The sequence below is a fragment of the Camelus dromedarius genome, chromosome 17, assembly GCF_036321535.1.
Source record: "Camelus dromedarius isolate mCamDro1 chromosome 17, mCamDro1.pat, whole genome shotgun sequence".
NCBI lineage: Eukaryota > Metazoa > Chordata > Mammalia > Artiodactyla > Camelidae > Camelus > Camelus dromedarius.
This window is the reverse complement of record NC_087452.1, coordinates 11,052,195-11,076,954: the sequence shown is the minus strand read 5'-3', so window position 1 is coordinate 11,076,954 and position 24,760 is coordinate 11,052,195. Positions and strand designations below refer to the sequence as shown.

Here is a 24,760-nt window from a genome sequence, read left to right as displayed (position 1 = left end):
TGACTTTGGAAATTTTCTTAAAAACAAGTATTTCCAGGTAACTTGAATCTTTTCTCCGATTCAAAAATGACTTTTCTGTCATGAAAATGGAAGCCACAGATGTTCCTTTTCAAGAAAGTGATGGGCACTGCTGTTCAGCTACGCAGAGATGAGTTTTAGAAAAAGGAAGTCACAGTGCCTGCCCTTCAGACTCTGCACCTCACTTCTGGATGCTTTTCCGCTATTGACAACTTGGAGCATTTGGGAGCTCAGCTGTCTGCTTTTTGGTGCCCTTGGCTTCCTTAGTTTCTGACATCTCAGCCATTTGACCTTGACAATCAGCCAGGGAATGAAAAGTGTGCTCCTGCTCTGTGACCTGGGAGTGCATGGTGGGAAGGGCTGGGAGTGGGGCGAATGGGATGGTGGTTAAAGAGACCCAGGCCCTGGCCCCAGCTTAGTCCCAGCTCTGCCCCGGCGGCCTTGAGAGCTTCGTCACACTGCTTCTCCCCTGGTGCTGTAACCCATCTCGTCCTAAAACCATGTGGCCTATGTAGGGCACAGTAGTAACTCTTAGAAGATCAGCTTGATTGGGAGGCCCGTTCCACCCTTAACTGTTCAGCCAGGGATGGCTTGTGTTGCTTCCAGAATGATTTTAAATCTGATTTCAGACCCAACAATAGGTTCCGAGGGAAAAGTGCTAATGAGTCAGTTGGGTGGACTCTTCCAGTGAAGCAGCCCTGCTCTGTGCTCATAAAAGCAGCAGGTGCTGGGAGGACTTCCCACGGTGCCACCAGGGCTGGGTCCCGGAGAGCGTGTCAGTGCGTTAGTCTGTGAAACTCCCTGCCTCGTGATTCTCGTTGGAGGGGGAGACTGTGGCGTCATCTGTGAAGGGACACACGAAACCAGGTCACAGGCTCACCGTGCAAGCCAGAGTCAGAAGCAAGCCTTCTGGGTGGGTGAGCTTTCCGAAGCAGCTGTCAGGTGGATTGTGGGCGTCTCCTGATTTAGGGAGACCAAAGGACAGGGGGCAGGCAGCAAATGGAGCCTCAGAGGACAAAATGTAGATAGTCCAGGGCCCAGAGCAGAATGTGCAAAACTTGTACTGTGTTCACCTGGGACGGGGCTGGGCTCAATGAACCAAAACATGGAAAAGGCATGGAGACCCAGGGGTGAGTGCGTGCCCGTGCGAGCTCAGGGCCCCAGGTGGACCGCTGCTGCGTTCTCAGTCTGTGCTCTTCCCCAGTGGGACTAGACTTGATGAGGCTGAATGGAGAACTTTTCTTTGCCAGTTTCTCCTCCTCTGCAGACTTTCCCACACAGCACCAAGAGCCGTGTGCCTGCTGGGGCCCAGGGTGACCCAGGACTTTCTTCCTGTCAGGGGCCGCTGTTCTGTCCACCTGGTAAGGCGTGTGAAAGCTGGCTGCAGAGGCTGCAGTCTTCACGTAGACATTAGGAGCGAGGGGTAATGCGCCGTCACCCTGGTTGAGAGCTGACCTTAAGCAAGGAGCCCTCTCCACCTTCCATCACCTGCTTTGTGAAATGGGGGTGCGAGCTGCCTAAGCTGATACCTGGAAAGTGCCCAGCACGGTGCTGGTGCCTATTAGGTGTGCAGTGAATACTGGTTATTATCATGGTGATGATGATTAAAAACAGGGAGTCGGATGTAAAAAGGCATCAAGATAATTTCCCTAAAAAGTCAAAGCAAAACTAAAATTCCAGTCCTGTCAGAATCCTCAAAAGGCCGAGTCAGCTCAGGCCTGGAGGGAAGGAAAACACCAAATAGTCAGGAGCCTCGTGGGTAGGAAAGGGCAGAAGGCACAGATGGACCCAGCCCTCCAGGAGAGCTGCGTTAAAATGAGTGCTGGGGGCAATGGGAAGGGGTGTTTAGGTAGAGCAGCCTGAAGAGATCAAAGAAAAGGTCCCCAGGGCTTGGTCTGCAGGGAGGCTGACCAGGTCCTGAGCTGGCTGTCGTGACCCTTTCACTGTCCCCAGCTCCCACTGCCATCTTCCGGCCTGTCTCCCTGGCTGCAGCCGTGACCCATGGGGTGATGCGGCATCACGGAAAGAGCAGGGCGTGGATCCAGGCCTGTGCCTGGGTTCCAGGTCCGGTCTGTCACTTTGTAGCTCTCTCCCTTACGATGGTTGCTTAACCCCCCTGCATCCATTTTCTCCCCTATAAGTTAGGAAAATGCTATGTTTGTAAAGATAGACAAGATAGTGCAGGGGAACGTGCCAAGCTCAGTGCCCGCCCCAACAGCAGGGCCCCCTTCCTCCCCCCTGTGGCCAGCCCATCACGGGACAGAAGTCATGCAGGGAAGGGTGGGGTGGGTACCACACCTCCAGCGGCCATGCCTGAAAGCACAGTGGGAACTCCCTGCTCCTGACACTGAGGGGCAGAATCTGAAGGCTCCCCTCTCGCCCTCTTTTAGGCCACTGGGGTGAGGTGGTCCTGCCCTCCTGCTGGGAACAAGTGAGCGATGGGCTGCCGGGCATGGGGCTACCAGCCTGGAAACCACAGGAGCCCCAGGGAAAAGGAAGCAGGTGACCAAACCAACCACCACATTGACCAACCCCAAATCCCCCCCCCCATTTGCAAAGAAAACCCTGAATTACCACAAGGTTTATCACCCTCGGGTCAGGCAAGTGGGTTTTTCATGTTAGTGAGTCAACTTGTCAGTCCTCAACCCAGTTTTTGTCACTTGACCCAGAAGCCTGCCACGTCTTAGCTCACACAAGCTTTTGAACTGGCGAAAGTCATTTGGAAGACCTAGGGAAAGTGAATCTGAGCCCTCTCCAAGGCCTCCCCTTCGTCTCGCTCCTTCCTGGCTTTCTCCCTGTTTCACCACAGTGTGAGAATTTACAAACACAGACTGGCAGAAAAGAAAAAAAAAAAAAAAAAAAAAGAGCACAGGCGGGGAGTCAGAGCTGGGGTGAGGTGAGAGCCAGCAGAGCGCAAAGCACAGCAGGCGGGGCGGAGGGCCTTGAAGGTGGTGTCGCCACGCTCTCCAGCTTTTGCTGCCTGATGCTCCAGGGCCAGTGTACCCGGGCTCCTCGTTCATTCACAGCCCATGAAGGTCAAGTCTGAGGGAAAAATCACTGGAGTTTCCCCGGGGGAAACTTACTTCCACCCCAGTCCTGATTGTTAGCCCTCCCAGCGCATTCTAGGCTGCGTGATGTGATGCTAAGGGTCCCCCCTGCCCTCCACGTGTGCGTGCATAGACACGCACACACAGACACACGGACACACACACACACACACACACACACAGACACACACACACACACACACACACACACACACACACACACACACACACACACACACGGTGAGAAAGACAGAGCCAGGGTTTCCTGTGAGTGACAGGTCTTGTAGAAGATGCCCTGAAAGGCAGCTGGCACCCATATTGACCTTGGCCTCACAGACAGGCCATCTGAGAATTGCGGTGAACCTTCCCCTGCTCCCCTGGGTGTCAGGGCTACAAAGGACAGGCCTAATGCAATCTTTTTTGAAAATACGTTTTAATTGATACCTGATTCCATCATCAAATAGATCCTGACCTTCAGATACAGCCTCCAGTGAGGTTAGGGCAAAACCTAGTTGTTTGTTTAGGGGGCAACGCCTGTGATGTGTGGGAGACCCACCCCTGATCAGCGGGACTCAGAGCCACTGAGCCTGAGCGGCGACACGCCTGAGAGACTCACATACCACCCTTTTCCAGGGGAAGGATACGGCTATAGGAAGCTTTAGTTTCGTTATTGGTTGTTTTATGCATGAGGTTTGAACTGCAGGGGAGGAGGGTGGGGATGATGGACTTTAGAAACAAACAGCCTCGTGAAGACCAGGAACCGCTCAGGAGATGCAAGGGTCTGGTAAACAGGAGATAGCAGAGATAACAAAGGAACAGAAGATTCCGGAAGTTAAGAAAGTTTAAAAAGGCAAAGCTGTGAAAATCGGGAAGTTAGCTCTGAAGATAAGGCAGAGAAGCCAGTTGAGGAAAGGCAGTTGATAAAATGATAAAAGGACTGATAAAATGAAAATGCTACTTGCATTTGAGGGAAAAAGAAAAAAGAAAGAAGCATTCTATGCTCTGGAAATCCCAGCACAGAGTTTCAGGGCAGGCAAAGAGCCCACAGTTGCTGGCTGTATCCCAAACTGCCATCCCTTGTGCCTCTCGACTGTCCCGGGACCCTGCCAACCGAAGCTGGACTGCAGTTCTGTCTCCTCCAGCCTCTCTGTTCATTGATCAAAACTTAACTCCTATGGTGTCTTTCTTTATTCAATAACCTTGGGCTATAATGGGTTAAATAGTAAATCGAATGTGTTCCAATTCGCTCATTGACTCCTATGTCACCTGTCTGGGAAAATTATCCATTAATGGCCACTTGTTGGCTGTTTGATGACCCCTGAATCATTTAATATCTCTGGGCCTCCATTTCCTTCCAATAAAGGAGGCGGGCTTAATATGTAAGGAAGAGGTGATATGTGAGTTGAGCCTTGGTGGGAAGATGGGAGGGGAGGGCTCCAGGGTGCCATTTGTAAGAGAAGGCAGGAGAGGAGGAAGGTTGTCTGGAGGAAATGAGTGTAGCGGGAGCACGGCCTGGTGGGCTGCGAGCCGAGCATAATTATTGCTGCGTCCTCAAGGGGTATGGCAGAGCCAGGCGGAGTGTCCCAGAGGAGCCTGGACTCCCCGCTGTGTTTATCAGTCATCCTGGTGGAAGTGGAGAGGTGGCTGCACTGATTAAATTCACTAATGACCCTAAACGCAGCAGGGGAGTGGATCCAGAAACAATGGATGGATTTATAAGGTGAGCAGTAGTATTAATCAGCTCATCTTCACGACAAGGGTGGCAGTCAGTGAATGACCTGGGGTTTGCCATGGGTTATGGCGGAGAGGCACACCTGAGGGAGAATGAGAACCAGCCCAGCTCCAAACTAGGAGGCTGTTATTCAGAAAATAATACAGGCCGCGAGCTCTAAAGTGGAGACTGAGTAATACATTTAAAAGGAGCCTAAAATAAACTCTCATTGCGGGTCACAATTTCCCTCCCAGCGCTTTTGTGGGAGGCTCCTGGAGGGTCAAAGAACGTGACAGGCAGAGTGGGGAGTGACTTCCAAGGGAGGAAACTGAGACTTGGAGAGATTAGAGGTGACCGACAAGGTCAGGGGACAGCCTGGCACACTCATCACCACTCTGTCCCTTGCTCTGGTGACAAGAGAGCACCATGCCTTCTGATGACCTAGATGGAACCTGAGACGCCTTCTCAACACAGCTGTCTACATGGACTCTGCTTCCTTGGCCCATGAAATATAACCTTGTACCATCTCCAACAGCTGGGCGTTGGCAGAGCCACGGCGAGAGCCGAGATCCCCTGACTGGTCTCTTGCTTCTTCCTCTCCCTGTAAATTCTCGGCTCTCTACAGTCAGCGCTGACAAGAATTCAAAACTCAAACCCTAAAACACCAGACCTGGCTCCTTAGCCAAGGTTGCCGCCTTGCTCTTGATGTTAGTTTGAGGTCCTTGGACAGCATCAAAAAAAAAAAAAAACAAAAACAAAAAAAACCTCTGAAACTACGTGTGCAGCATTGTTGAGAAGCCACTTAGAAATATCAATAATTTGGGGCCAGTGAGTGTGGTGCCTTTGGGGGACAACCAAGCACTAAAAAAAAAAAATCCACCAAAGGCAAGTAATGAAAATTAAGCTTCTATCATAGGCATTTGATAAAAGTAATAACCTTGTTAAAAGTTCCCTGGGACAGATTGATGTTTCTTCTGCTGCTTTCCCTCTCGGTGAGCAGAGGGAATTTCTTTGTGGGGTGAAGCGGTGTTGAGCGAGGTCCTGTGTGCGCTGGGTCTGCGTCAGGTTGGAGCACCAGCCTGGGGATGCGGGGAGGAGGAAGCCTGGCCTTGACCTTTGGTCCCTTCTCAGTTCTGGTATCTTTGCCCGTCCCTCTCCCAGGAAGGCTCGTGCTGCTCCTCTGAGTCCCGGTGGGGTGACGTCGGGGCCACACACACCACAAGGCTATGCTGCTCTGTCGAACAACTCTAGGCGCGCCTTTCCTCTTGGGAAACTCAGCAACTCAGCATGACTGGTCCCCTCGCCGACTCAGAACAGCTCCCTTTCTCAGACCTTTCCTCGTCCTTCCCAGCCTTCCATTGAAATCTCCCTGCTCTATGGCTCTGACTCACATGGACACGGGCCCACGGGTCACTGCCCAGGAATCTCCTGCAGACCCACCCACGAGCCTGAGTGACTGAATTAAATCATGGAAGATGTTAGCGTGTGCCTGAGCACCCCTCCTTGGGCACACGCCTCAGACGCTCACTGACTACCTTGTAGGACGCGTGAGCGTGACATTCAGGCGCTGGAACCACAGCGTTAGCAGCCAGCAGCTGCTAAACAAGTCCCTCGTTTGTCCGGAACTTTGCAGCTTGCGCGTCTGGGCTGGCGTTTGTCCGGAACTTTGCAGCTTGCGCGTCCCGGCAGACCATGCTGCCGGGCTGCGGGCTGGGGCGCTGCGGTCTGTCGGCCTGGGTTGGAATTCCATCTCTGCCACTTACTGGCCACGCAGTTAAGCAAATTGTCTACACTTTGCAAACCTATTTTCTCATGTGCGGAAGAGCTTTGTGGACGGGATTTGTGAAGGCAGTACGTGTGAAGCACTTAGCACAGTGCTTGGAGGACAGTCAGTAATACAAGTTACTGGGTGTTGTTTATATTTCATAATAATCTGTGAGGCGGGAGAGGAGGATGTTGCTTCCTTCATCCTGGGAACCCAAGGATGGAAGGAGAGAAGTGATTGTTCAAGGGTACGTAGCGAGTATGTGCCAAGCTGGCATTAAACCTGAGCTTTCCATATGGAAGGCTCCAGAGTTCTTTCCATTAATGTGCGTCCTTTTAGCTCTTACACGACATGTCACCACGCATGTCTGCATCCACAGGGTGCATGGTTGTGGCACATACGTGAGATACACGAGTTGTTTTCTGACCGTCCCCTTCCCTCATAAAATGCCTCTGGGTGGCCAGATACCCAGACAATAGCAGACACAGGGTATGATTTTCTGACCTCATGGTGCAAGGCCACATCTCCAGGTTACAGAATTACCATTTGACGTAGAGTGAGAATGGAAGTTTGCCCCTTTGTTCAGAGCCGCCACCATCATCATCACCCTCCCCTGATCCCACAGACAGATATGATGATCCTATTTGCCAAATAAACTAGTCAGTTTAATCCCAAACAAAACCAGCTGCAGAACCAACACAGGAGCCAGAGTGACGCCTAGTCTTTCGGATCCTCTAGTCTCTTAGGCTGAGGGCCCAGGGGCTGGATCCAGGTTTTGTGGGCCCTGAAGCTTAGTCAGTGTTGGAATTTTCTTTACGAAAAGAAACAAAAGTATGAATTCGTAATTAGATGTGGAAAAATTACAGAAATGGAAACCAGATCAGTAATTGACGCTGGTCAGGAATGGAGGAGAGAGAGGGAGATGAATATGTTTATAAAAGGGGCCCTTGTGACAGACACAGGAAGGTACACGTGGGATGAAAGTGCACAGAGCTAAATGCACACACAAATGATTTCAGACTGGAGGAGTCTAAGATCAGTAGGTTGTGCCAATGCCAGTCTTCTGGTTGTGATATCGTACTGTTACAGTTTTGTAAGATGTTACTCTTGGGAGAAACTGGATGAAGGCTACCTGGGCTCTCTCTACGTTATTTCTTATAACTGCATGTGAATATACAATTATCTCTAAAAAGTTGAATGTAGAAAAATTAAACTAAGTAGAAACAGATAACCTGAAAAAAAAAAAAAAAAGGGTACCAGGCTTTGGAAGAGCTGGTGCTAGTGAGAACCTTGAACATCGAGGCTTCACTGGCCTTCATGGTAAATCCACCTCTGGTCACAAAGGCAGCAGACTGACCCCAGGTGAGGCACGTTAGAGAGGTGAAAGCATTTCAAGGCTCCCAAGTGAATGCGTACACTTTCCAGGAGGATCTGTCCTAACCGCAAGTAAGGCTGTTTGCTTTAAAAGAAACACAGGATACTCACCCACGTAAATGGGTTGACTCCACTCACTCCAGAGCCCCGTCTCTCTGCACACAGAGCTCATGGCTGCTCTCACCTGAATGGAATACTTGGAAATATCATCAATTATGGCGATGAATGTGTCGGTTGTCACTTTTTCTTTCTACATGGGGGAGAAAATAGCATTATAAGAATCTCTGGACACACAATTTAAATTATGCCAGTGATCAGGATGGGAGGTCATGTATAAGTAATGCGACTCTGTTCAGCGACCCACTGAAAATCAAGGGGACACATACTGAGTAGTTTATTCTTGGCTGCTTCAGGGTGGGTGCACTGGCAGTCACCCTTCGGGGGAAAGCTACGTGGTAACCAAACAGAACAGGCAATTCTGAGATCTAGAGGACCCATCCAGGTCCAGCTGGTATTTCCAGAGTGAAAGACCAGAGCAGCCAACAGTAGAACACACAACCCTCCTCATCTCGTCCCTGGATCTTCTGTAATCACCTGAGTAACAGCATCTCATGGTTTCTGTTACATTCAACAGGCACCGGCAAACTCCAGTTTATGGCCAGCCTGGTCTGCTGCCTGTTTTTGTAGGGACTGCAAGCTAAGAATGGCTTCTGTATTTTTCAGTGATTGAGAAAAATAAAAAGAATAATATTTCATGACACATGAAAGTTACATGAAATTGTAATTTCAGTGTCCCCTAGTACACTTCTACTGGAAGACAGTTAAATGCCCGTTTGCTTATATCTACTGCAGAGCTGAGTAATTGTGACAAAAACAGTATTTAGGCAGAGCCTAAAATGTCTTCTCTCTGACCCTTTACAAAAAATGTTTGCTGATCCCAGATACAGTGTCTCGGCCCAAGCCGCAGGGTGAGGAGTGCAGGGTGAAGGACGCATAAAGAAACAGAAAGGGCAAGGACCTTGACTGTAGAAAGAAGGGGGCTTGAATCCTAGTTAGACCTCAACTAACTGCAGTCCAAGTTCCTTGAGCCTCTGTTTTCTCATATGTAAAATACAGATAATACCATCTAACTGATGGACTATTGAGTAAAATGGAATTATCTTTGTAAAGCCCAGGCTTAAGGATATTTTGGGGTGAATCATATGAAAACTGCTAATACTCGACCCAGTTGTGATCTGCAAAAGCAGCAGTTGTGGGTAGCTCAACCTAATACTGCGTACTTGGTAAATGCTAGTTTGCTGTAGGCAGCACAGAGTGACATTGTATCGTGTTGGCTTGAGGCTGTTCCCCCTCAAACAAGCCCTTCTGTATTCTCTCTGCTGGTCAGTGTCACCACCATCTGACTAATTCCCGCCGCCCCAAACCAGAGATGTGTCCTTAACGCCTACATCTTAGACTCTCCTGGATGAGTTTCTCCCTTCCTCATCCCTGCTCCACAACCACTGCCCATTTTAGGTCTCGTTATTTTTTTTTTGCTTGGACCATTGCAGTAGCCATTAACTGGTATTTCTATGTCCACGAGTCCCCTCCCCACCCATACCCAGCTCTCAAGCTGCTACCAAAATGACTGTGCAATTTTGCGGGTGCGTTCACTTTCCTCTGTTGAGTAAAACAGTTCAGTGGCTTTTTGGTTTTTTTTTTTTTTTTAATGAAGGTGCTGGGGATTAAACCCAGGACCTCATGCATGCTAGGCATGCGCTCTGCCACTGAGATATAATCCACCCCCACTCCATGGCCATGGTTTTAAAAAGAGAAACTGTTTCTTTTTTTAAAACAAAATCTTAGAGTTATTCTGGGAGAAGCCCCAGGGTAGGATCTAGAGTTACGATTGCAAGGTTGGCCTTATGTCCCGGCTGACTAAATAAATCATTGCCACTGGGCTGAAGGAACCATGCTCTCTCAAGCCTTTAAGTTACCCTTCTGCCACTCCAAGTGAGGTTGGAGGACCCATGTGAGTCAGGAGCTGTTTGCTTCTCATTCTCAAGGAGGTTAATACAGAAATGGAGCCAACAGTTGGGGAGCCTTCATAGCAATGTGGCATGGCCACGGCATCCAAGCCCAGGATCATTCGGCTTGTCTTTGGCTCTATTCGATTTTTCTAGCAAATCATTTTTATTGTATTTTGCAGAAGTACCAATTTATGGTGGCTTAGAAATTTGAAAAAGAAAGCCGGCCTTTCACCTCATGTACTAGGGAAATACTGGCTAAAAGAGTCCTCTTTTTCTCCCACCAGGCAAGTCTCTATTCTTCCTTCAGGATTCTACTCAGTCCCTCTGGCCAGAGGCCCTGGCAGCTTGCTGGCCCCTGCCCCCCTGTACCCATGTTGGCCTCTAGGACGGTAAGGCTGCTCTGAGGCCAGGAGAGTGCATCCCACAGATGAGGCCTCTTGGTAGCAGACGCAGCGCCTGTCTCTGTGTCTCCCCCAAGGAAGCCGACTCGTAATGTTTGTTAAACCAAATTCAGTCACGTTGAATTTGCTTTGCTCACTGTCCATAAGGCAAGAGCTTGAATCCTGACGTCTATTTTTTTTTTTTCTTGCTTTATGACTTTGGGCAACTTACTTAATCTCTCTGCCACACTTCCCTGTAAAATGGGAATGATCGTTGCACAGTAGAGTTACTGTAAGGATGGCATAAACTAGGATAGTAAAGCATAGCTGATGCTCAATAAATACTGACTTTCATTCAATTCCTTTTCCTTTGAACTTCTTGTCCATTAGAGCTACTGAGGGGAGTTTTTTTAAGTTGCGGTAAAATACACATAACACAGAATTTGCTCTCTTAACCATTTTTAAGTGTACAGTTTAGTAGTGGTAAGTGCATTCACATTGTGCAGCCAATCTCCAGCACTCTTTTCATCTTGCAAAACTGAAACTCTACTCATTAAACAAAAACTCCCCATTGCCCCCTTGCCCCAGCCCCCAAAGCAACCATTGTACTTTCTGTCCTAACGGATTTGACTGCTCCAGGTACTTCATACAGATGGGATCATACAAAATTTGTCTTTTTGTGACTGGCTTCTTTCACTTTGTGTAATGTCCTCAAGGTCCATCCTTGATGTAGTACTAGTCAGAATTCCCTTCCTTTTTAAGGCAACAATATTGCATTGTACGAATAGACCACGTTTTGTTTATCTGTTCATCTGTCGAGGGACACTTGGGTTGTTTCCTTCTTTTGGCTGTTGTGGATAATGCTATGAACGTGGTTGTACAATGATCTTTGAGACCCTGCTTTCAATTCTTTTGGATCTGTACCCAGAAGTAGAACAGTTGGGTCAGATGGTAATTCTATTTTTAATTTTTGAGAAATCCCCATGCTGTTTTCCACAGCAGCTGTACCATTTCACCAAGAGTAGTGCTAATGAGCTTTTATGTGGTCCTTTGCATTATTTTCAACCAAAAGTATGTCCTTGTAAGACAAAAGGCCAGTAAGGTTTGATTTATTTCCATCAGACCTGGGTAGATGTAAGTTTCCTTTGACCTTGTTGGTTCCAAGCTGTAACTAGGGCAGTCACTGGTGATAATTTTTTAAGTGTTTCTGGAAGCAATCTATCGTCAAATGTCAGAATGAGGTGAAGAATTACCTGAGAGAAACCCTTCCTTGTGTTGTAAATTTTCACTTCATAAACAAAGCAATGGATTGGAAAAGGAGAAACTGGTTTCTTCCATTGGATAGTGAGACAGGTTCTTTCGATCTCTGCGGTGACATTCACTGGAGGATTTACTCGATCTAGGTTAGAGAATGAGAGGTCAGTGATCAGGGCTGATAAACCCAATCCACTCACATTCCTTAGAAATTCAAGGCAATTCTAATACACATCTTCTCAAGTGTTTACATCAGGATTTGATCAACGAATCTGCAAGCCACAGAACTCCAGTGGCTCACATCTGACCCCCCTGTCTTGCAGTGCTGAAGGAGAGGGCTTTCCTGTAAACGTCAAGGAGTCCTACTTCAAATGGCATTGAATGGCTGAATGCCTTTTCCTTCAGTTTATTGCAAGACACACCTCACTGTCCATTTTTACTTCTCAGGTTGGACCAATCTGGGGGTACACCTGATCCAGGAGGGAAACTGCCCTGAAGCCCCCACTAAGCGCTGCCTCTGTGCTGCAGGTGTGTGACTGAGCTGATCACTTCCCCTTTCCGCACCTCAGTTTTCACTTCATTTTGTTTTGTGTATCTTGTTCTGGTTTGTTGGGAAGATTTTGTTGTCTTTACTTAAAACTCCATAGTTCTGTCCCGAGATCTCACTTGATTGTTTTATGGCCATTTGATGTGGATGGAAATTATTTCTAAGTGAGTATCCTTGTCTTAAGTTCTGTGACTTAGATCTCACCATTACTGACTCATGGGCACAAGCTAAGAATGGGACCCACTGGCTCCAGAGTCTACCATTCTCCAAGCCCCAGATTTTTCACTAAGAGAGTGTTTATTTCTTTTAGTAATCCGAGGAGTAGGTTTCAATAAAATGAGTATCATACAAGAGAATAAAAACCTGTGGTCTGTACCAGGTCATGTCCATTTTCACATTAATGTCATTGTTTCCCAGGTCCTCGGCATTTATTACCGCCTATTTTTGTGAAAGTGACGTTTGTAAGTCATCTCAGAAAGGCACTATTGCAGACACCTGTATAACCTCTTTAGCAAATGATTCTTTAAACAAACTTACACTCCATTTGATACATAATAGATGATAAAAAATAGAAATAGATACAGATGTTACATGCCAAACCATGTCCTTTACATAATATTCTGTGTATTTATTGGATACTTATGCCCAGCAAGGTTCTAAACACTTTGTAATTATTAACATGCTTAATTGTCACAAAGACCTTGTAGGGTATATTAATTTCTTCCCATATTTCAGAGAACAAGACTGAGGCACAGAGAAATGATCAGATTGTCTTAAGTCACTTAGCTAGTCCGTGGAGGAGCCAGGGTCCAAGTTCAGGCAGCCTGGCTCCACAACCCACGCTAGTAACCACACCACCATCGAAATCTTGCAGGTTAACAACCAGGGATGGTGTGTGAAAGGCTCCTGGTGGGTTTCATCACTACATGTATCTAGGATGAAGGAGGAGACCTTCAGTTTTGAGAACTGAGTAAATGAGACCTTAAATAATGCTTAGATCTGAGAATCACACGCTGAGAGACACATCCTAACTCAAGAACATACAGAGGAGACAGTCCGGGGCAGTGGAGGACCATCAGAGGAATGCATGGGAAGCCGGGGCTGGTAGCCTGGGGAAGACAGACCTTAGATTGGGAAACCGGGCTGCCTTTGGATAGTTGAGAGTCTTGTTGGAGGAGGAATGAGAATTGTCCAGGGGTGGTACCCAGCCATCACAGGACCCATGGGCAGAAATTTCACAGAGGCGGTCAGAGATAAAATAGGCTCGTTTCAGCAGTGGGTTCACTCTCCCTGGTGCGGTGATCCTCAGCTGGGGGAGATTTTATCCCTACAAGGGCCATTTGGAAATCTGGAGACTGTTGTCACAGCTCGGGGGTGAGGAAGGCAGGTGCTACTGGCATCTCGTAGGTAGAGGCCAGAGCTGCTGCTGAAAACCCCTTTGGGCACAGCCCCACCACACAGAGGCAGCCAGCCCTGTCTATCAGTAGTGCTGAGCTCGAGAAACCTCCACCCCGTGGTTTTTAAGCCGGGGCCAGATGATCACTTAGCATCAGACAAGGGGTCAAACTAGGTGATCTTTATAACCCCTTCCAGTGCTGAAATTCTGTGATTTGGTTATTGTGGCTTTGAGTCAAGCCTGTCTTACCAATGGCGTGCAGAGCGAAGAGCTGGTCGAGAGGCTTGATGACGGCTTCCTTGCTTGAGCCGTTCACATAGACTGCAAGCAAGCTGCGCCCTTTGCTATTGATAAAAGTCCTGGGAAACCAGCAGGCTGTATTTCTCTGCAGGGTGTCTTTGCTGTATTCTTGGCATTCTTCGGTCCAAGAGCCATACCTACATTGGAAGACTTGTAAGTTTTTATGGCTGGAGGAAACAACCCATTCACCAAAGTAAAAGCAGGTACTAACCTATAGTAGAGGAAATACTGCGTATCCTCAGGGGCGTCCTTGCCAACAAGCCAGGTGCAGTGAAGAGAAACTTGGTATGGCCTTAAGTGTGTGTAAGTATTAGCCTCTGTGCTTGTGATGCAAGTTAAATTCACAGCTGAGGTTCCAGGAGACCCTACATGGTCAGAAGTAAAAGGAACAAAACGTTGCCACGGTAGCTTCTGAATCTTGCACTTCTTTTGAAACTAGTGATGGGGGGCATCTTGTTCATCAAAAAGCAATTGTCATCACACATTTATAGAAACCTGCGACTTGCCCAAGATCCAGTTACCAGGGGACAAAGCTAAAATGGCTTAGTCCTATTTCCGACGCCAAAAGCTTTGCAGGTGCTCTGCAGGGAGGGTTTTTGTGTGACAGAGATGGATGAAAGTTCACAGCCAGTGCAGTGAGTTGTCATGCGGACCTGGGATCCAGCAAGCTTGGTGTCTCATGTCAGTAACTAGCTGTGACACCTTGTTCCCTAGGGCTCTGGGCCCCAGTTTTCCTAGCTCCTACGTGGTCTAGACACCACATTCTAACGAATGAATTCAGAGATCTTTCTGACACTGCTCTCAGTCACAATTCGGGAAGCGTGGCCTTTTCCGGCAGTGCCATGACAGGAGGAGGGTTTGACAGTCAGCCCCAGGCCAGACTGGCCAAGGCAGTTGTTACCAGGTGCACTCACATGTCCCAGGACCTGGCGGCCTGCTCTCTTTCTTCTTCTTGTGTGTGTAAGTGTGTGTGTGTGTGTGTGTGTGTGTGTGTGTGTGTGTGTGTGTGTATTTCTCCAGGGTTTTCATCACAAGCATCACTAGATCTAAGTATCAGAAACCCATCCTTCCACAGGAGGACAGAATAAGAGACAGTGGGTGGTGCCTTCCTTCCCCCTGGCTCTGAGATTGCTCATCTTGTGTATTCTGTGAACTGTCAGTGTAGTGTTCTTCAGTATGGTTTGAGAGGTCATAGAATTAAAACCAACTCCACACCCATAACAGGGACTACGACATCTGAGGCAGGACCTGCTTGTTAACTGCTGGATTCAGTAAAGTCTGAGACATCGCCCTGCCCACAAGGGACTTGCAGTCAAGGATGGGAGGGTAAACATCTATTTACTCGTGAAAGGGAGATAATGTAATGGGGTATTGCCAAATGAGTAGCCCATGGATGAGTGCCAAGGAGGAACAGCATCTTTCAGTGCATAGAATGGGCTTCCCAGAGCAGGTCTGACTCCATCTGGGCTTTGAAGTATAGGATGGATTCAGAAAAGCAGGCGGAGGAGGTGGGCCCAGGAAGGCAAAGGCTGCAAGGCAGGACTGTGCTGGGGTGTTTAGGTTGTGGCTAGAAATCTACCTGTAAAGAGCAGAGGACTGATGTTGGTGGGGGTGGGGGGGGGTGGAAGGATGTCCTCGAACCCCAGTCTGAGGGCGCTGATTGGCCCAGATTTTGTTTCTGACCCTGTGGCTTTTGAACCAGAGGAGGGGAAGTATGCGATGTTTGACACTAGAAATGATAACGCCTTGCTAAGGACATTGATGAGGTAAAAGAATACTGAGCAGGAACTGGTGACTAAAGAAGAAGAACGAAGTGTCATTTTTTGGACTTTCCCATGTTTACAAAATCTGAAATATAAAACTGGGCTTTCAGAGGGCTGCCTTACCTGGTGGGGCTTTGAGTTCCGCAGAAACCCAGCTGCTTGGTGGGAGGGAGTGGTCGTTCCACGGGATGGTCTGCACGCTGGCTGAGAAGCCTTTGTGAAGGATGGTTGTGCGTTTGCTCTCAGTGTTCCTGGTTTCATACTAAAAGTAAAACCCACAGGTTATGATATGTCACGGGGAAATGGCCTCAGGAGAACTATTCTACTCCAAAGTGCATTTTCTTCCACCTTTTAAATGGCACATGAACAAAACACAATGAAATCATTTTGCTAGAAAAAAACTCAAGCCACTATTTCCAGGATATGTACTTACCCCTAAACTCATCAAGTTGTACACTTACAGCCTTTTACGTGCCAGTCATACCAAAATAAAGTGCTTTTAAAAAACGAATAAATACATTACCCAATTCTAGTATCTGTACATGTTTTAAAATATATAATAAAAATGTAATAATTCTTCAAGGATACACAGACACATGCCTCTTACTAAAACAAACAAAATATTGCAATTAAGGCTCCAGTTCCCTTTGACCCCATCTCTATTCCAGTCTCTTCCCCAGAGTTAACAAAAGTTAACTTTTTTGTTTGGTGTTTTTTGTTTTGTTTTGTTTTTCTTTGTGTTTTGTTAGGCAGAAAATTCTCTAGAATTTCATACTGACTGAAAAATATTTAGTACTAACTGCTTCTCCTTTTAATTTTATTGCACATCTGCTAACACCTAATGCTGTAACAAACAGATCCCTGCAGTGTACTTGGGGCTCAGAGAGGTTAAGTGACTGGTCCAAGATTGCAAAGGCAGGAAGAGACTGAGCTGGGATTCAAACTTGGCCTCTTCCATTAGGCACCCTGCCCCCTCCTGTTTTCAGCTATTCTCTTTTGTTCTTTTGTCTGTTTCGGAGGAACTATAAAACCAATATCTAATCCACTGTACCTCAGAAATTACTAAACTTTATTTTTAAATGGGAGAATTGTCCCAAAGTTATAACGCTGTGTGTCACCATTTAATGCCGGCATGGTGCTGGTTCTCAGCCACTTCAGCAGAGACACTGCTCTGCTGGGAATATGACAAAAAGCCCTTTAGTGGTTTCCTTTTTTTTTTTTAACTTAAAATTTCCTTTGATAAGGAAAATGCCATCAAAATTAAAATTTACGCTAAGGATTGCCATCGGAATAAACACTTACGTCTTCTTCTTGTGGAGCGTTTATTTTCACGTGATATCCTAGCTTGACATTTCTTTCCTCTTGATCAGGATTTGGTTCCCAACGTAAAAGAACCTGAGCTAAATCCGTGGTTTTAATGGTGAAATTGACAGGTGGGAGAAGTAAGACTGTTGATCGAAAGTAAAAAGAAGCCACACAACGTTTAATTATACATAGACAGCACTTAAAATTTTTAAAATATTTTATTGTGTGCTATAGTATTTTTTAGGCTATTAGAATGTATAATACTGAAATAATGTTGGAAAACATTTCTCTAGAACTGCTTTTAACTCATTATCTTTTTACTTTGCCCGGGTATTTACCAGTAAGAGCTACAGGGGTTTTATTGAAATATGAATATTTTGCTATATCATTATTCAGTATAACCATCACTTTTAAACTAAGGGTCGTTATCCATTTATGGGCCATGATAATGTATTAATTTGTGACTAGCAATTTTTTTCAATGACATGGAAGAAAATGGAACAGAAAATACGAGGTGTATCAAATACAAGAAGCAGTGCTATTTCACAAAACTCTTGTTTCCATTATATCAATGTACTTACATATTTGTATGTGTACATTGGTACATGATGTAAAATGGATTTGTTTCTTATCATGATTCAAGGTCAAAAAACTTGTGAGCAAAATTACTCAAATAGGCATTTATAGAAGAGTTTTTTCCTCTTAATGAACCACTCTCTAACATCACCTTCAAAACGAAAGCTTTCATTTAAATTACAAAATCAATGCCTATTCTTTTTAGAAATCTTGGAAAGCACAAAAAAAAAAAAAAAGAAAAAAAATTCACCCACAGTTCTACCACTCAGAATGGCATTAACTTGTGATATATTTGTTATCTTTTTTCTTGAGCATATGTTTATACAACTTTTAATTTTTTTTTCTAAAATGAGGACAATACTATACAATTATGAAGCCTCCTTTGATTAATTTGTTCCACGATCGGGATGTTTCCACTGACCTTTAATATTTAATAGCCTCCCACGACTCCGCCCCACACTCGTCGCATACAGACTTCCAGGGCTCTGTCTGTACTGCGCTGTCCACCATGGTAGCCACCGGCCCCTTGTGGCTATTTACATTTGAACTAATGTGAGTAAAATCGAATGTGCATTGTCTTGGCTTCATGAGCCCCATGTCAAGAGCTCAGTACTCCCTTATCCTTGGACAGTACAGATAAAGAGCATCGTCATTATCACAGAAAGTTCTCTTAGGCATCATTGATTGGGGAACCATGTGCCAGTTCTTTTTTTCCTTAAATTCTATCATCCCATCAAGCCCATTGATCAACAAGTTTCTGAACCAAACAAAGTAAAAGCTTGTTATTCTTTGGTTGTGATGATTTGGAAGACATTCCAAATGCTGCCACCAGCTCCAGCCTTATCCTTAGGACCTGTATATGCACACTTGGAATAGGATTTCCCACTGCAGCATAAAATTTGCATTTCAGCCAACTTTGCTTTCTTTAAATATGCTATGTTTAAGCTTGTAATCTGATAAGAATCAACAGTCTTTCCCTCTTAAAAAAAATCATATATAATTTCTTAATTGAGGTATTAGCCAGGAGAAAATAATGCTATCCTTTTTGTAATGTACTTACTTAAAGAAATATTATTGAATTTAATAGATGGTGCTTACATTTTTTATCAGGAAGTAAGTCTGCTTGCAGTGTCACTGTGGCCCCCAAAAGAATCAATAATGCAGGTGCCATGATGATCACATCCTACAGAAAACAGAAAGATGGAAATGCACGTGGCCACTGGTTGTCATTTTTAAGAAAAACCGACAGCTACTTTATAAAGTAAAATGTAGTCGTTTGGCCATTTAACAAAGACTGTGAACCTTTCAGTGACGTGCTATAAATACAAATATGAATAAACCTTGGACTTTGTCTTGCCAGTGCAGATCCAGAATCCGAGGGGCAGGATGAAATGTAAATCAATCACTGTCATTGCAGTCTAAAAGCTGCTCCAATAAAGATGTGTATTGGGTCCAACAGGAGCAAAAAGACTTCTGAACTGAGTCCTAAAGGACTAACTAGAGTTCTTGGCACACACACAAGGGAGGTAGGCATTCTTGGTGGCATACACAGACATGCAAAGCCAGAAGAGAGGAGAGAAAGCAGGAGAGGGTTGGTCTTCAGTGGGAGACCAGAGCAGATCTTTGAGCAGTAAGAGTTCTAGGCACAGTTAATCAGACTGAAAATAAATCCCAGTATCATTTCCACTAATGAGTATTTAAGTATGAGCCAACCTGACAAGAAACTTAAATCTGAAACAATTTTAAAGTGGCAAAGGGAAACTTTGTATCACAAACCTAGAATAAGTTTGTGGTACTTGGAGCTTTGGAGAGGCTGAATTTTTTGATGAACCCCAAAAGGAACCAGCCATAAAAGGAACTGAAAACATAGTTACAGGCCTAGGAGAAACTGCAAACAATATTTCTATCTACTTGAAATAAGCAGGCAGTGAAAACGAATGCAGAGTAGCAATGTCATAATAACTCAAGTGCGGCAGTCTGGAAAAGTGGCCGGGTCACTTCAGCATCTTTTTTTAACATGTCAGAGAAGAGAGCTGAGGATCTCTTGTTGGGAATTGTAGATTAGAGATCTTGAGTGTTCCATCTGAAAATTTCAAGTCACTTCTCATGTGAACTTGAAAGAGAACAAACAATACAAACGGCTTCTACCTGCTGTGTGCTGCCGTTGCTCTTACAGAGCAGGTCTTCCCGTTACCTCTCAGGCACTCCCCTCCTCCGCCCGCCATGATTTGGTGTGTAGTTATCATCCAATTTACAGTGGTGGAAAGGAGTCTAAAAGGTGAAATCATTTGCCAAGGTTCATGTGGCTGGTAAATAAAGGAACTTAGCTCCAATCACAGATCTTCCAATTTTTTTTGTTTTGTTTTGTTTTGTTTTGTTTGGAGGGGGAGATAATGAGGTTTTTATTTGTGTACTTATTTTAATGGAGGCTCTGGGGACTGAACCCAGGACCTTGTGCATGCTAAGCACGTGCTCTACCACTGAGCTATACCCTCCCCCCCAGATCTTCCAATTTTAAAACCTGTGTTTTATACTAATTTAAATGATTTGATTTTCAGTTTAAAAATGTATTTAAGTGGTTTTGTATTTTCCAAACGAAAATTCTGGTAGAACCACAGAGGATAGACATTGGCTAAATGGATACGTTCAGGAAGTACCAAAAACACGCTTCCTTCACTTACACTACTTAACTTACTAGAACTTAACTTACAATGATCACTGCTTAACTTACTACTGAAATTAGTAAAATGTCACAACGTAGAAGACAGAAACAGCATATAAATCATTTAATTCCTTTTTCAAATAAACTTAATTATCACTAATCAGAATTATGCCACTTTTGATAACAATAATTGTTTCTTTCTCTCTGATGCCTTCACACGATATAGAAAAAGAATTTTTAAAACGATGATGACAATAAAAGCGGACATTCAGTTTTTTGTTAAAGTTCCAGTACATGAGAATATTAAGGAATTCAAGCCTGAGACGCAGAGATTAAAAAAATCCTTAACAAACAACAACAAAGGACCTTTCTCTTCAGATTAAGAAGGTGATGGCTTTGAAATGTCAGCATTTCCAGAAATAATATCTCCTATGTTCTAACTTTACAGTAATTGTCATTAATAGGAAATCTAGGTCAGAAAAAAATTCAAAATTGATACTCCTGAGTGACTTTTACTGAGTGGCAAAGTAACTAGTGTGTTAATAATCATACTTTTAAGAATAAAAAATGTCTATTTATCCTTTGCCATTAAATTGTGGAAGTAATAAACTATAAAATGTCTCAGTGGGGAGATAATTGAATATTCATGTAACCAAGGACTCTTCCCTGGAATTTGTTATGTATTCTGACTTTATAGCTGCGGAAAATAGAATGATTTTTCAAATTTGATCATGCAACATTTTTTGATGATTTTTTTTTTTTTTTGCTATAAAGCAGCCACACTTTTTTTCACCTTTTATTGTGATATTTTCTGTTCAAAGGGATGATAATTTTGAAAGAAAAATAGCTGTCCTGTAGACAACACAACATACTCAAGTGCGAGTCTAAATATTACCAAGAAAGACATTTTTTTGTGAGCCAGATAAGTTCCCTTCAAGGCTGGGTATTGCTGGAGCTTTGGCAATTGACCCCATATTTTCTATAATTCTGTTTGCTCTGCTGGTTCCCAGAAAGCACCTCCAGCCTTTGCACATGTCCCCTTAAAACTTCTGGTCCCAGACCTGGCAGTCTCCCCTACTGGAAAAACAGCTTGAATCTCTTTGGGCCATCTGTTTAATCCAAAGATAGACTATTACATAGATGTCAACCAGGTAATATTTCATTGTATCGTAGGCTATGTAAGTACCTTAAAAAAAATATATCGAAATGGCATGTTCAACTCATTCTTCTCATGGCTACCAATTCAAATCCAGCAGAAAACCATTAAATGGTTAAAATAAGACTCAAATTGAGCAAATGAAGCCAATAAGAATTGTCTACCTACAATTGTCAAAAATGTACGCTCAGCTCTGAGACCCTGGGCGCTCGACCAGTTCTTGTGACATTTCACAGAGTCGATCTAAAATTCCTCGAGTGCTCTCTGAGAATCTGGCTGCTGGGAGGTGTTACATTCTTTGAAACTTGGGAGAAGACAGGAGGCCAGTCTCTTGCACTAAAGATGTTTCTAGAAAGTTAGGTGAAGTTCTGTCAATCAATGATGAATTTCCCCAGGGTTCCGGGGAATTGGTCAAATTCTGCTGAAGTTCAGCCTTTATAAATATTTTCCCCACTTTTTTTCTTTTCAACTTATTTTGCTGTCTGGGGCATTTGTTTTATAACCAAAGTTGTATTTGCCTTTTTTAAAGAGACTTTTTGAGTCATTTGTGGTGACAACTAATTCCAGACTTAACCTCAGTGCACAGAAATGAAAAAGCTACTGAGAGGATTCATGCTCTGTTAAACCCTTAAAAAGTAAAGAGTATACTTTTTGCTTCCTCTTTTTTTTTCCCTATACAGTGTAATCAGCAGTAAAACCTCTACCTCTTGGGGGATGAAGAATAAATAAATAAACCAAGGTGTAAAATGCAAATGACATGTTTAGCTAGGTACATTATCCCCAAGTGAAAAACTCTGCACACTCCCCAAAATATAAATGAGTAAGAAGGACCATATATAAGACATGTGATTTTTTTTCTACTTCTGATTAGTTTTCTGAAATAGTCCTAAAATATAACTCCGGAATTCAAACGGTTACTGCAGATATAAATACTCTTAACCAAGGTCAAAATAGTGCTGCCACCCTGAGTATTTGGAAAATGCTGGAAGGAGTTTGCTGCAAATCTCCCAGTGGTTAAGTATCTTCCACCAAATTGCACGTAGTGCAATATGTCATCCCACGTCCACGCTCCCCTGTTCCTGGGCATACCTGTCTCCTGTGATCCTCTTGCTTCCAACGGCTGTATTCAATAGGGAGTCAGGACCACGTCCATCATGTCCTGGCCTGTGGCTATGGCACCTAGCACAGTGTCAGGCACTGGGCAGCTGCCACATATGCCTGACCCTGTACAGAATAAAGGCAAGTTAATACACAACCCTTAACAAGTCAAGCCAGGTAGGGTAAAACCTAGCAGAAGGACATGTTAGATCAGAGCACAGCAGGCTGGAAACATGTAACAAGCCTGGTCTGTCGGAGGGGAGGTATGATACTTTTGGTACCTTGCCTAAAAATTTCCCCAAGCAGCATTTCAATAATGAAAGCAAATGAGGTGATTTGATTTCCAAAACTTTATGTTTGAAATGCAAACTTTTAACAATAGCTATATACATTAACATATTTTTCAATAACTGTGAAAGAGGGCATACTCTTTCACAAGAAATAGAAATTGTATCAGGTAGTGGAATTTTCAGCATGATAATTCATTAAATTGAGTATATCAAATACATTAATCAGTATGGCTATAAAAGCAGTCAGTTGTTTGTGTTAATTAATTTTAGGCTCATGGAATATTAAGAGAGTCTGATTTTTCTTTTTTTTTTTTTTTCCTTCCCTCTTTCTTTCTCTTTTTTTTTTCCATTCCATCCATTTCTTCTGTATATGTAAAAATATGTTTACATTGCTCTGCTTGAATAATTGGATTAGGGAACACAAAAGTGACATGATTCAGATTTTTGTACATTTTACATAAAACTAAACAATTCTGAAAATACCAGAACCCCCAGAAGAAACAAAAAGCAGAATGCCTTCAGTTAGATGCCATGCAGTCATCTTGTTTTTGTTGTTGTTATTTCTTAATTTGTAATTTTCCTAGTTAACTCTGGAACTTCTTCATCAAGGTATTTTGTTACATCCTATTCCCTATTTTCTAAATTCACAGAAATCCTCAGCAATCTTGGCAGGATATTTGTTCTCATTTAATTGCTAGAATTTCTGCAGCAGTGGGAGGAAAGGAGTCTCTTATATCAGCATCAACCAAAACTGCAGGTCTTCTTTTAATGTGGCCCCCCGGTGACACGGATGTGCACACCTCAGTTATGGAGCCAGCACACAAGAGTAGAATGCTGTCCCCAAAATCCATATGACCTGCTTGATCCGTCTTTACTGCACCATTATTAGTTCTGCCCCCACTAATGATAGAGTTATAAGGGGTTTTGTTTCCCCTTTTTCTTTATTTTAAAGTTTGCCATATATTCAGTAATCATTCTCTCTCACTTTTCCTCTCCTGCCCCTCCGACCCCATGTAATGAAATTGTTAGAGGTGGAACACAGAGTATCGTTATAGAGAAAGAGGCATTTGCTCACTTTGCGATGAAATCAGCCTGGGATCCCCACTTACTGAGAAGTGCAAGGGCCACGCCATCAGCAGCAGCCGCAGGGCATGAAAATGAACCTTATCTCTCTGGGTGCACTTGTTGACTTAGAGGCGGGTCTTCTTCACTGTTTCATCATTGCAGCTGTAATGGTTAAAAACTTAGAGCCGGTTTCCTTTGCGATGGGAAGGCAACAGGGCTTGTCTAAGCAAATATCAAGGAGCATTTGTAAACGGGCAGTTATGAATTGGCCTTCAGCAAAACTCCCAAGGAGCAAACTGCTGTCGAGTGAAAGGATCTCTCATGTCCTGATAGCCACTATCTGATGAACTGTCTCAACTGCATTTTCACTCTCTGGAAATGTTTTGCTCTTTTCAGGAGTTGAAAATAACATTTGCTCCTGGGTGGCAAGGTAATCGAGTTTTCTGCCGGCATTTTAAAGCACTACATTTCTGTTTTTTTGTGTGTGCCTTAGCCGTTCTCTGCTTTCTTAGCAGGTCCTGCGCCCTCCAATAAATGTGTGCTGGGGGAGGGGGCAGGGGAGGGAGAGTTTCGGGATGTGACCAGTAGCTGGTGTCAGTAGCCTGGACCCATGCTGTACTAATTACAACAGTAGCTGTGTTGTTCTGCACTCCCCGAGGACCTTCTCTCTTCTGTCATCTCTGGGTTCCCAGTGTAGCACCTCAGCTGTCCTCTCCTTGGTATGCTTTAATTTAAGTAAACCTAGTTGGGTTTTCCTGTCCTCTGTTCCATTTTGGCCTGGGGAATTTCCAGGTGACTGACTCACAAAGCTGACTTTAAAAAAAAAAGATGTTGCCCATGGTGTGAATAGATAAGAGCGGAGCCTAAAGTATCTGAGCTAGGAGCTAGTCTTTGCCTTTGAAAGGGTTCCTGCAGGCTTAGTCCCAGGAGGGTGAGTGATGGTAGCCCTGGAGAAAGCCAGTGCAGAAGTGGAAACAGAGGGGCCCAGGTCCCCAGAGAGCAGGTGCAGAGAGAGGCGATGGCCAGATGAGATCGGGGTTCAGT

The 24,760-nt window shown here is 44.6% G+C and overlaps 1 protein-coding gene across 3 annotated transcripts in view; it reads right to left on the bottom strand.

Annotated features, from left to right (window-relative positions):
* IL5RA (interleukin 5 receptor subunit alpha) overlaps nt 1-23,829 on the bottom strand; it is a 35,502-nt gene extending 11,673 nt beyond the window's left edge. The window contains exons 1-10 of one of the 3 annotated variants that reach the window (XM_064496302.1): nt 23,727-23,821; nt 22,353-22,487; nt 18,544-18,628; nt 16,867-17,012; nt 15,688-15,826; nt 14,013-14,166; nt 13,751-13,938; nt 11,558-11,703; nt 8,027-8,165; nt 7,196-7,352 (exon numbers count right to left, since the gene is read on the bottom strand). In XM_064496302.1, the coding sequence (XP_064352372.1) occupies nt 7,333-7,352; nt 8,027-8,165; nt 11,558-11,703; nt 13,751-13,938; nt 14,013-14,166; nt 15,688-15,826; nt 16,867-17,012; nt 18,544-18,616 (1,005 nt within the window). In that variant the 5' untranslated portion in view covers nt 18,617-18,628; nt 22,353-22,487; nt 23,727-23,821 and the 3' untranslated portion in view covers nt 7,196-7,332. Of the gene's footprint in view, nt 1-7,195; nt 7,353-8,026; nt 8,166-11,557; nt 11,704-13,750; nt 13,939-14,012; nt 14,167-15,687; nt 15,827-16,866; nt 17,013-18,543; nt 18,629-22,352; nt 22,488-23,726 lie in introns of those variants that run through there. The other 2 variants (XM_064496301.1, XM_010985000.3) reach the window with 2 other exon arrangements.
* Nucleotides 23,830-24,760: the final 931 nt, after the last annotated feature.